We start from the raw sequence: 13,540 nt of genomic DNA, 5'->3' as shown, positions 1-13,540 counted from the left end.
TTCAAAGCTCAATGAGGTGACAAAACCAATTTAGTGCTTTAGTAAGTCAGTAAAAAGTAGTTAGGAGTGTTCAAATCAAGAAATTGATAAGGGTGCCCATACTTTTGCATCGGTCAAATTTTGTTTAAATGCGGATTGCACATTTTCTGTTAGTACAATAAACCTCATTTCAATCCAGAAATATTCCTCAGTCCATCAGTTATTAGATATATGAAGCTGAAATAGCAAAAACCCAAATTGTTATAAAGAAAAAAGGGTAACATTAATAGGGGTGCCCAAACTTTTTCATATGACTGTATGTACCTCCAGCGTCTCCTGTGATGTATATACAGCAGTTCCAGTGTCTCCTATGTGATATATGTACCTCCAGCGTCTCCTGTGATGTATATACATCAGTTCCAGGGTCTCCTATGTGATATATGTACCTCCAGCGTCTCCTGTGATGTATATACAGCAGTTCCAGTGTCTCCTATGTGATATGTACCTCCAGCGTCTCCTGTGATGTATATACAGCAGTTCCAGTGTCTCCTATGTGATATATGTACCTCCAGCGTCTCCTGTGATGTATATACAGCAGTTCCAGTGTCTCCTATGTGATATGTACCTCCAGCGTCTCCTGTGATGTATATACAGCAGTTCCAGTGTCTCCTATGTGATATATGTACCTCCAGCGTCTCCTGTGATGTATATACAGCAGTTCCAGTGTCTCCTATGTGATATGTACCTCCAGCGTCTCCTGTGATGTATATACAGCGTCTGTTATGTGATGTATATGATTTACCAATCTTATTATCACAAAGAGTTGATTGTGCTCCAGATGGAGACAAACCTGAAAAAGTAGCTGTGAGAAGAAACATGATTAGTATCACCAAACATCACAGCCGCACCAAAGAGAAGCCGCTCCGGCCGCCACAGTAGGGGTGAGTTAATTAATTGTTTCACCAAATATAGCAGGGTCATTTAAACATTGACAATTTTGAGCGGCCCCCGAAGGTTAGTAGAAATTTCCAAATGGCCCCGGCAGAAAAAAGGTTCCCCACCCCTGCAATACACAAAGGAAATAAACGAGTGAGAAATCGTGTGTAATCGTAATAATGAGAATAGGAGAAATACCTCATTCTCTGGAACAGTTTTAGGGGGGCCAATACTTTCGCCCAAGACCGTATATGTAAAGGGCTCTTCATATGGCCCAATTAAGCTCAGCTGGCAGCACATGACAGGTGAAAGTGTCTCTATTGTGCATGGAGGAACTCACAAGTACAGGGGTATTCTGGAACCAGCACGCATGTGGGCGGACTGAAGACTGGTAACGGGGGAGCGGTGGTGATTGGTGAAGAACTGGCGTTACATGCACCACTTGATTGCAACATATGGATATCCCTTTAGATATATAAAGACCGTTAGGAGAGAAGGTGTCATACATATTCCCCTGAGGAAGCACTGTGTGCAAAACGTGCATCAGGATGTTGTGTGATCCCTTTAGATATATTAAGACTGGCAGGAGAGTAGATGTCAAACATATTGCCCTGAGGAAGTACTGTGTGCGAAACGTGCATCGAGATGTGTGAGCCCTTTAAATATATAAAGACTGGTAGGAGAGCAGATGTCAAACATATTGCCCTAAGGAAGCACTGTGTGCAAAATGTGCAGCGGGATGTTGTGTGATCCCTTTAGATATAGAAAGACTGGCAGGAGAACAGATGTCATACATATTCTCCTACGGAAGCACCGTGTGAAACGCGCATTGGGATGCTGTGTGTTCCCTTTAGCATTATTCTGACTGACTGTTTGGATTGTCTATTGTCACTCTTAGGAGGGCTTTACACGCTGCAACATCGCTAGCATCGGCTAGCGATGTCGAGCGCGATAGCTCCCGCCCCCGTCGCACATGTGATATGTGGTGATTGCTGCTGTAGCGAACATTATCGCTACGGCAGCATCACACGCACATATCTTGTCAGTGACGTCGCTGTGACCGCCGAACAATCTCTCCTTCAAGGGGGAGGTGCGTTCGGCGTCACCGCGCCATCACCGCAACGTCACCAGACGGCCGGCCAATAGCAGCGGAGGGGCGGAGATGAACGGGACATAACATCCCGCCCACCTTCTCCCTTACGCATTGCCGGTGGACGGCGGGTGCAGGTAAGGAGATGTTTGTCGCTCCTGCGGCTTCACACACAGCGATGAGTGGAGCTGCAGGAACGACGAACAACATCGTATCTGCGGTCAACTCGACATTATGGAAATGAACGACGTTACACAGATCAGCGATATTGTACGCTTCTGTGCTCGTTCATCGTCGCACCGAGGATTTACACGTTGTGACGTCGCTACCGGCACCGGATGTGCATCACTAATGACGTGACCCCGACGATATATCAGTAGCGATGTCGCAACGTGTAAAGCCCGCTTATCTCTCCATACTGTCAGATCCTGGAGATCTACATTGAGATCACACTTTATACACAGCTTATCATTTATAGATCTATGCGCCTTTTCCCCCACATTGCTGCACTGGTGATTACTGTATGATGGATCCACCTCACACCTATCACACATAACATTGAGTATCCAAGGTAAGAAAGACAGACTGCAGTCAGCGGCTGTGCCGGTAATTTTTATTCCGAAGATAGGTGCAGGATAAAATAGGCGAGAGGAGACCTGGATGCGGGTCCCTCACAGAGCACGACGGCCGTTTCGCCTGCCAATCAGGCTTCCACGGGTCCACATGTGGGGACGTAAAGACACTCCTTAAAAAGGAGCGCATCCAGGTCACGTCATCACCACAATTACAACAGGAGGAATAAATTCTCTTATATTTAAAGAGACAGACTTCAAGACAGACTTGATACATTAAAACATGTATAAATAAATACAGTGAAAAATGCTTAAAATCACATAAAAACAAATAGAGGATATAGTGCAACATTATATACACATGTGCTACAAAAACGTGTTACAAAAACACTATTAAATCATTACGGTCGTTTAGTCCCAATTCCCCCCGGGCTCTATACTGGATTATTAGCCTGGCCTCCCTTTGTAACAGTAACTTGTGTAGATCACCCCTTGAGAGGGGAGCGTGACCCTTGTCAGGCCAACGAGGCGCAGGGTGTTAGCGTTGCCTCCGTGTTCCTCCCGTATATGTTCAATCAGTCTTGTAGAGCCTTTTCCCGTGTGGATGGAGTTATAGTGCTCTCTGAAGCGCAGGGTGTTAGCGTTGCCTCCGTGACTCTTTGCCCATGTGGAAGGTTTTATATTGGTAAAACCATAAGATGCCTCTATGTGCGCTTCAGAGAGCACTATAACTCCATCCACACGGGCAAGGGTTCTACAAGACTGATTGAACATATACGGGAGGAACACGGAGGTAACGCTAACACCCTGCGCTTCAGAGAGCACTATAACTCCATCCACACGGGCAAGGGTTCTACAAGACTGATTGAACATATACGGGAGGAACACGGAGGTAACGCTAACACCCTGCGCTTCAGAGAGCACTATAACTCCATCCACACGGGCAAAGGTTCTACAAGACTGATTGAACATATACGGGAGGAACACGGAGGTAACGCCAACACCCTGCGCTTCAGAGAGCACTATAACTCCATCCACACGGGCAAGGGTTCTACAAGACTGATTGAACATATACGGGAGGAACACGGAGGTAACGCTAACACCCTGCGCTTCAGAGAGCACTATAACTCCATCCACACGGGAAAGGTTCTACAAGACTGATTGAACATATACGGGAGGAACATGGAGGCAACGCTAACACCCTGTGCTTCAGAGAGCACTATAACTCCATCCAGACGGGAAAGGTTCTACAAGACTGATTGAACATATAAAGAAGGAACACGGAGGCAACGCTAACACCCTGCGCTTCAGAGAGCACTATAACTCCATCCACACGGGAAAGGTTCTACAAGACTGATTGAACATATACGGGAGGAACACGGAGGCAACGCTAACACCATGCACTTCAGAGAGCACTATAACTCCATCCACACGGGAAAGGTTCTACAAGACTGATTGAACATATACGGGAGGAACACGGAGGCAACGTTAACACCTTGCACTTCAGAGAGCACTATAACTCCATCCACACGGGCAAGGGTTCTACAAGACTGATTGAACATATACGGGAGGAACACGGAGGCAACGCTAACACCCTGCGCTTCAGAGAGCACTATAACTCCATCCACACGGGCAAGGGTTCTACAAGACTGATTGAACATATACGGGAGGAACACGGAGGCAACGCTAACACCCTGCGCTTCAGAGAGCATTATAACCATTATAACTCCATCCACACGGGAAAGGCTCTACAAGACTGATTGAACATATACGGGAGGAACACGGAGGCAACGCTAACACCCTGTGCTTCAGAGAGCACTATAACTCCATCCACACGGGCAAGGGTTCTACAAGACTGATTGAACATATACGGGAGGAACACGGAGGCAACGCTAACACCATGCACTTCAGAGAGCATTATAACTCTATCCACACGGGAAAGGTTCTACAAGACTGATTGAACATATAAAAAAGGAACACGGAGGCAACGTTAACACCATGCACTTCAGAGAGCACTATAACTCCATCCACACGGGAAAGGCTCTACAAGACTGATTGAACATATACGGGAGGAACACGGAGGCAACGCTAACACCCTGCGCTTCAGAGAGCACTATAACTCCATCCACACGGGAAAGGTTCTACAAGACTGATTGAACATATACGGGAGGAACACGGAGGCAACGCTAACACCTTGCGCTTCAGAGAGCACTATAACTCCATCCACACGGGCAAGGGTTCTACAAGACTGATTGAACATATACGGGAGGAACACGGAGGCAACGCTAACACCTTGCACTTCAGAGAGCATTATAACTCCATCCACACGGGAAAGGTTCTACAAGACTGATTGAACATATAAAGAAGGAACACGGAGGCAACGCCAACACCCTGCACTTCAGAGAGCATTATAACTCCATCCACACGGGAAAGGCTCTATAAGACTGACTGAACATATACGGGAGGAACACGGAGGCAACGCTAACACCCTGCGCTTCAGAGAGCACTATAACTCCATCCACACGGGAAAGGTTCTACAAGACTGATTGAACATATACGGGAGGAACACGGAGGCAACGCTAACACCCTGCGCTTCAGAGAGCACTATAACTCCATCCACACGGGAAAGGTTCTACAAGACTGATTGAACATATACGGGAGGAACACGGAGGCAACGCTAACACCATGCACTTCAGAGAGCACTATAACTCCATCCACACGGGAAAGGCTCTACAAGACTGATTGAACATATACGGGAGGAACATGGAGGCAACGCTAACACCATGCACTTCAGAGAGCACTATAACTCCATCCACACGGGAAAGGTTCTACAAGACTGATTGAACATATACGGGAGGAACACGGAGGCAACGCTAACACCCTGCGCTTCAGAGAGCACTATAACTCCATCCACACGGGAAAGGCTCTACAAGACTGATTGAACATATAAAGAAGGAACACGGAGGCAACGCTAACACCCTGCACTTCAGAGAGCACTATAACTCCATCCACACGGGCAAGGGTTCTACAAGACTGATTGAACATATAAAGAAGGAACACGGAGGCAACGCTAACACCCTGCGCTTCAGAGAGCACTATAACTCCATCCACACAGGAAAGGCTCTACAAGACTGATTGAACATATAAAGAAGGAACACGGAGGCAACGCTAACACCCTGCGCTTAAGAGAGCACTATAACTCCATCCACACGGGCAAGGGTTCTACAAGACTGATTGAACATATACGGGAGGAACACGGAGGCAACGCTAACACCCTGCACTTCAGAGAGCACTATAACTCCATCCACACGGGAAAGGTTCTACAAGACTGATTGAACATATACGGGAGGAACACGGAGGCAACGCTAACACCCTGCACTTCAGAGAGCACTATAACTCCATCCACACGGGAAAGGTTCTACAAGACTGATTGAACATATACGGGAGGAACACGGAGGCAACGCTAACACCCTGCGCTTCAGAGAGCACTATAACTCCATCCACACGGGAAAGGCTCTACAAGACTGATTGAACATATACGGGAGGAACACGGAGGCAACGCTAACACCCTGCACTTCAGAGAGCACTATAACTCCATCCACACGGGCAAGGTTCTACAAGACTGATTGAACATATACGGGAGGAACATGGAGGCAACGCCAACACCCTGCGCTTCAGAGAGCACTATAACTCCATCCACACGGGCAAAGGTTCTACAAGACTGATTGAACATATACGGGAGGAACACGGAGGCAACGCTAACACCCTGCGCTTCAGAGAGCACTATAACTCCATCCACACGGGAAAGGCTCTACAAGACTGATTGAACATATACGGGAGGAACACGGAGGCAACGCTAACACCCTGCGCTTCAGAGAGCACTATAACTCCATCCACACGGGAAAAGCTCTACAAGACTGATTGAACATATACGGGAGGAACACGGAGGCAACGCTAACACCCTGCGCTTCAGAGAGCACTATAACTCCATCCACACGGGCAAGGGTTCTACAAGACTGATTGAACATATAAAGAAGGAACACGGAGGCAACGTTAACACCATGCACTTCAGAGAGCACTATAACTCCATCCACACGGGCAAGGGTTCTACAAGACTGATTGAACATATACGGGAGGAACACGGAGGCAACGCCAACACCCTGCGCTTCAGAGAGCACTATAACTCCATCCACACGGGCAAGGGTTCTACAAGACTGATTGAACATATACGGGAGGAACACGGAGGCAACGCTAACACCCTGCGCTTCAGAGAGCACTATAACTCCATCCACACGGGCAAGGGTTCTACAAGACTGATTGAACATATACGGGAGGAACACGGAGGCAACGCCAACACCCTGCGCTTCAGAGAGCACTATAACTCCATCCACACGGGAAAGGCTCTACAAGACTGATTGAACATATACGGGAGGAACACGGAGGCAACGCCAACACCCTGCACTTCAGAGAGCACTATAACTCCATCCACACGGGAAAGGCTCTACAAGACTGATTGAACATATACGGGAGGAACACGGAGGCAACGTTAACACCCTGCGCTTCAGAGAGCACTATAACTCCATCCACACGGGAAAGGCTCTACAAGACTGATTGAACATATAAAGAAGGAACACGGAGGCAACGCCAACACCCTGCACTTCAGAGAGCACTATAACTCCATCCACACGGGAAAGGTTCTACAAGACTGATTGAACATATACGGGAGGAACACGGAGGCAACGCCAACACCCTGCACTTCAGAGAGCACTATAACTCCATCCACACGGGAAAGGCTCTACAAGACTGATTGAACATATAAAGAAGGAACACGGAGGCAACGCCAACACCCTGCACTTCAGAGAGCATTATAACTCCATCCACACGGGAAAGGCTCTACAAGACTGATTGAACATATAAAGAAGGAACACGGAGGCAACGCCAACACCCTGCACTTCAGAGAGCACTATAACTCCATCCACACGGGAAAGGTTCTACAAGACTGATTGAACATATACGGGAGGAACACGGAGGCAACGCCAACACCCTGCGCTTCAGAGAGCACTATAACTCCATCCACACGGGAAAGGTTCTACAAGACTGATTGAACATATACGGGAGGAACACGGAGGCAACACTAACATCTTGCGCCTCGTTGGCCTGACAAGGGTCACGCTCCCCTTTCAAGGGGTGATCTACACAAGTTACTGTTACAAAGGGAGGCCAGGCTAATAATCCAGTATAGAGCCCGGGGGGAATTGGAACTAAACGACCGCAATGATGTAACAGTGTTTTTGTAACACGTTTTTGTAGCACATGTGTATATAATGTTGCACTATATCCTCTATTTGTCTTTATGTGATTTTAAGCATTTTTCACTGTATTTATTTATACATGTTTTAATGTATCAAGTCTGTCTTGATGTAATTTAAATATAAGAAAATGTATTCCTCCTGTTTTAATTGTGGTGATGACGTGACCTGGATGCACTCCTTTTTAGGCCTGAAACACACATCCGTGAAAACCACGTCCGTGTATAACGGACCGTTTTTCGGGTCCGTTTTCCGTTTTTTAGGTCCATTTTTATGGTATGTGTGGCCTGCGTGTGTATCCCATATGCTAGTCGTATGTGCGTGTGGAATGTCCGTGTGTGCGTGAGTGAAATAACTGACATGTGTATGTGTTGTCCGTGTGAAATGTACGTGTGTGATGCAAAATGTTGTTACTACATGTCGGAAGACAGAGTAGCGGGATGAGAATGAACTCGGGTGAACTTCACCCGACTTCATAGTCATGCCGCGGCTCTGTCTGTGTGCCATGTACTGATTAGCGGTCACCTGTGAAGGATTCACCGGTGACCGCTAATCCCCCGAGTGACTGAAGTGTCCCCCCCTCTCTCATACTCACCGATCCCCGATCATCGGCGCTGCACGGCATTCACACTGCTCTGGCGGCTTTTTCTAATTTGAAAAAGCCGGCCGCTCATTAAACAATCTCGTATTCCCTGCTTACCCCGCCCACCGGCGCCTGAGATTGGTTGCAGTGAGACACGCCCACCACGCTGAGTGACAGCTGTATCACTGCACCCAATCACAGCCGCCGGTGGGCGTGTCTATACTGTGCAGTAAAATAAATAAATAAATAATTAAAAAAACCGGCGTGCGGTCCCCCCATTTTAATACCAGCTAGATAAAGCCATACGGCTGCAGGCTGGTATTCTCAGGATGGGGAGCCCCACGTTATGGGGAGCCCCCCAGCCTAACAATATCAGTCAGCAGCCGCCCAGAATTGCCGCATACATTATATGCGACAGTTCTGGGACTGTACCCGGCTCTTCCCGATTTACCCTGGTGCGTTGGCAAATCGGGGTAATAAGGAGTTATTGGCAGCCCATAGCTGCCACTAAATCCTAGATTAATCATGTCAGGCGTCTCCCCGAGATACCTTCCATGATTAATCTGTAAATTACAGTAAATAAACACACACCTGAAAAAATCCTTTATTAGAAATAAAAAACACTAACAAATTCCCTCATTACCAATTTATTAACCCCGACAAAGCCTCCATGTCCGGCGTAATCCACGGACCTCCAGCGTCGCTTCCAGCTCTGCTGCATGCAGGTGACAGGAGCAGCAGAATACACCGCCGCTCCTGTCACCTCCACACAGCAACTGAGGTGAGTAGCGCGATCAGCTGCTGTCAGTCAGGTAACTCGCGGCCACCGCTGGATCCAGCGGTGGCCGCGGGTAACCTCAGTGACAGCTCAGCTGATCGCGCTACTCATCTCATTAGCTGCGTGGAGCTGACAGGAGCGGCGGTGTATTCTGCTGCTCCTGTTACCTGCATGCAGCAGAGCTGGAAGCGACGCTGGAGGTCCGTGGATTACGCCGGACATGGAGGCTTTGTCGGGGTCGGGGTATGAATCAAGCTATTCTCTTGATTCATATGTTCATGGCAGTAATGCAGATTCCATTTTTCACATATTCACTCTTGCATATAGCTATTGGATTTTTCATGTCAGTATTCACACAGCAGTTTCTGCTATTCCATGTATTCCCCTTACATAGTCACTGGTGTGCATACCTTATCTCCCCATTGCAACCAATCACAGGCGCCGGTGGGCGGGGAAAGCAGGGAATACGAGATTGATTAATGAGCGGCCGGCTTTTTCAAAATAGTAAAAGCCGCCGAAGTTTTTATAACAGCCGTGCAGCGCCGCGCTGGAGATCGGGGAACGGTAACTATGAGAGAGGGGGGGAACTGACCGACAGACTGTGAGAGAGGGACAGATAAGACAGAGAGACCGACCGACGGACTCAGGGAGATTGACCGACGGACTGAGGGAGAGAACGAAACAGAAAAAGAAAAAAGACCGACATCACATGAAAAAAGCACAAAACGTACAGGGAGCAAACAGAGATGCGTCCGTGTCACTCGGACGTGAGCACAGACCCATTGACTTTCATTGGGTCCTTGCTGCGTGTTGCGTGCAGAAAACGGACATGCTTCCGTGCAAAACGCACACAGGTACGGATCACGGACACGGACAAACGGACATGCATCAAAAACGCACGTGGAGCTTTTATCATACAATAACATTGGTGCACGTTTGGCCGTGTCTCCAGTATACACGGAATGGACCAAACACGCACGTGTTTCACGGATGTGTGATTCAGGCCTTAAGGAGTGTCTTTACGTCCCCACATGTGGACCCGTGGAAGCCTGATTGGCAGGCGAAACGGCCGTCGTGCTCTGTGAGGGACCCGCATCCAGGTCTCCTCTCGCCTATTTTATCCCGCACCTATCTTTGGAATGAATATTACCGGCGCAGCCGCTGACTGCAGTCTGTCTTTCTTACCTTGGAGATTCTGGACTTGATTCATTTTTGACGTGCCCCCTGCAGCCGGATAGTACCGTATACTGGAGCTACACCCCCGTTGTTTTGCATCAGTCACATGCGTTGCTTGACGCATGTGACTGATGCGTTGTACAACGGATGACAACGGTGACAAAGAAAATAATTTCTTTGTCGGACTCCGTTGTGTGCGGGGGGCGGAGTTCGGGGGCGGAGCTGAGGACGTCAGTGCCGCAGTCTGCATGGCTGGGGACAGGTGTGTGTGTGTGTGTCTACATGCGTGTGTACATGCAGAGTGCGGGAGGGGGCGGAGCCGAACGGGGCCGTGGAGCTCAGGACGTCAGTGCCGCGGGGACTGCAGGGCTGGGGACAAGTGTGTGAGTGTGAGTGTACACACATGCGGAGTGCGGGAGGGGGCGGAGCCAAGTGGTGAAGTGTCGGCCTCCTTGCACACTGTATCCAGGTTAAATATCAGGTATTTGCTTGGTTACCCGATATTTATCTTGGATACCAGCTTAGCGCTGGCTCCCCGCCCCCTTAACAACTGTAAATATCGGGTAACTAACCAAAGCGCATTGCTTGGTTACCTGATGTTTATCCTGGTTACGGGGGTGGGGAGCCAGAGAGCGCATGCGCAGCGAAATCCTACGGATCGCGCTGCTCAAAAAACGTTACAGGCTGCGTTGCTCCCGCCCGGCGGTCAGTTAAAAAATGACTGACCGCGACGCAGCGGATGCAACGCAGCATCATCAGTCACAATCCGTCACTAATAGAAGCCTATGGGAAAAAACAAGATTCCTGCAAAATATTTTGCAGGATACCGTAATTCCTCAAGGCAACGGATTGTGACTGATGCAAAACAACGGAAGTGTGAACTTAGCCGGTAACAGCAGCGGATCAGTGGTGCAGTCCCTCTGTTGTCCCTCCTGTCATTCCTCTTTCCTCACCTGCTGCCCCGGAGCCCCCCGTGTCCCCCTTGCTTCCTTTCTGCCCCGTTGCTCCTTGCAGCCCCGGATTTCCTGGGATTCCGGAGGATCCTGCGACACCTGTGATAAGAGGAATAATACAGAGAGCTGCAGAGTACATACATGGCGCCTGACCGTGATGTCACAACCACATACAGTGACATCATAATCAGACCAGAATCTACCAACACATATCACCTTTCTGACCGTCCTGCCCCCGCTGCCCAGGCTCTCCCTTCACACCTGCGGAGCAGAAAAGATTCAGATATGTCATGTACATCACGTCTTATCCTCCAGAGCTGCACTCAATATTCTGCTGTTATATCATGTCTTATCCTCCAGTCACATCCAGAGCTGCGGTCACTATTCTGCTGTTACATCACGTCTTATCCTCCAGAGCTGCACTCACTATTCTGCTGTTATATCATGTCTTATCCTCCAGTCACATCCAGAGCTGCGGTCACTATTCTGCTGTTACATCATGTCTTATCCTCCAGTCACCTCCACAGCTGCACTCACTATTCTGCTGTTATATCATGTCTTATCCTCTAGTCACCTCCAGAGCTGCAGTCACTATTCTGCTGTTACATCATGTCTTATCCTCCAGTCACCTCCAGAGCTGCACTCACTATTCTGCTGTTATATCATGTCTTATCCTCCAGTCACCTCCAGAGCTGCAGTCACTATTCTGCTGTTACATCATGTCTTATCCTCCAGTCACCACCAGAGCTGCAGTCACTATTCTGCTCTTACATCATGTATTATCCTCCAGTCACCTCCAGAGCTGCACTCTCTATTCTGCTGTTACATCATGTCTTATCCTCCAGTCACCTCCACAGCTGCAGTCACTATTCTGCTCTTACATCATGTATTATCCTCCAGTCACCTCCAGAGCTGCACTCACTATTCTGCTCTTACATCGCGTCTTATCCTCCAGAGCTGCACTCACTATTCTGCTGTTACATCATGTCTCATCCTCCAGAGCTGCGCTCACTATTCTGCTGTTATATCATGTCTTATTCTCCAGTCACCTCCAGAGCTGCAGTCACTATTCTGCTGTTACATCATGTCTTATCCTCCAGTCACCTCCAGAGCTGTAGTCACTATTCTGCTGTTACATCATGTCTTATCCTCCAGTCACCTCCAGAGATGCAGTCACTATTCTGCTCTTACATCATGTATTATCCTCCAATCACCTCCACAGCTGCACTCACTATTCTGCTCTTACATCATGTCTTATACTCCAGTCACCTCCAGAGCTGCAGTCTCTATTCTGCTGTTACATTGTGTCTTATCCTCCAGTCATCTCCAGAGCTGTACTTACTATTCTGTTGTTACATCGTGTCTTATCCTCCAGAGCTGCAGTCACTACTCTACTGTTACATTGTGTCTTATTCTCCAGAGCTGCACTCACTATTCTGCTGTTACACCATGTCTTATCCTCCAGAGCTGCACTCACTATTCTGCTGTTACATCATGTCTTATCCTCCAGAGCTGCAGTCACTATTCTGCTGTTACATCATGTCTTATCCTCCAGAGCTGCAGTCACTATTCTGCTGTTACATCATGTCTTATCCTCCAGAGCTGCAGTCACTATTCTGCTGTTACATCATGTGTTATCCTCCAGTCACCTCCAGAGCTGCAGTCACTATTCTGCTGTTACATCATGTCTTATATGTCTCATCCTCCAGAGCTGCACTCACTCTTCTGCTGTTACATCGTGTCTTATCCTCCAGTCACCTCCAGAGATGCAGTCACTATTCTGCTGTTACATCGTGTCTTATCCTCCAGTCACCTCCAGAGCTGCAGTCACTATTCTGCTGTTACATCATATCTTATCCTCCAGAGCTGCACTCACTATTCTTCTGTTACATCATATCTTATCCTCCAGAGCTGCACTCACTCTTCTGCTGTTATATCGTGTCTTATCCTCAAGTCACCTCCAGAGCTGCAGTCACTATTCTGCTGTTACATCATATCTTATCCTCCAGAGCTGCACTCACTCTTCTGCTGTTACATCATGTCTTATCTCCAGAGCTGCACTCACTCTTCTGCTGTTACATCATGTCTTATCCTCCAGAGCTGCACTCACTCTTCTGCTGTTACATCATGTCTTATCCTCCAGAGCTGCACTCACTCTTCTGCT

General features: G+C 48.2%; 1 protein-coding gene across 2 annotated transcripts in view; it reads right to left on the bottom strand.

The window, feature by feature from the left end:
• MARCO (macrophage receptor with collagenous structure) overlaps nucleotides 1–13,540 on the bottom strand; it is a 189,820-nt gene that overhangs the window by 53,850 nt on the left and 122,430 nt on the right. For both annotated transcript variants that reach the window (XM_075318730.1, XM_075318731.1), the window contains 2 exons: nucleotides 11,593–11,637; nucleotides 11,377–11,475 (listed from right to left, as the gene is read on the bottom strand). In XM_075318730.1, coding sequence (XP_075174845.1) covers nucleotides 11,377–11,475; nucleotides 11,593–11,637 — 144 coding nt within the window. The remainder of the gene's footprint in view (nucleotides 1–11,376; nucleotides 11,476–11,592; nucleotides 11,638–13,540) is intronic.

This window comes from Anomaloglossus baeobatrachus, chromosome 7, assembly GCF_048569485.1.
Source record: "Anomaloglossus baeobatrachus isolate aAnoBae1 chromosome 7, aAnoBae1.hap1, whole genome shotgun sequence".
Taxonomy (NCBI): Eukaryota; Metazoa; Chordata; class Amphibia; order Anura; family Aromobatidae; genus Anomaloglossus; species Anomaloglossus baeobatrachus.
Note: the sequence above shows the minus strand (reverse complement) of the source record. Positions and strands in the feature narration are given on the sequence as shown.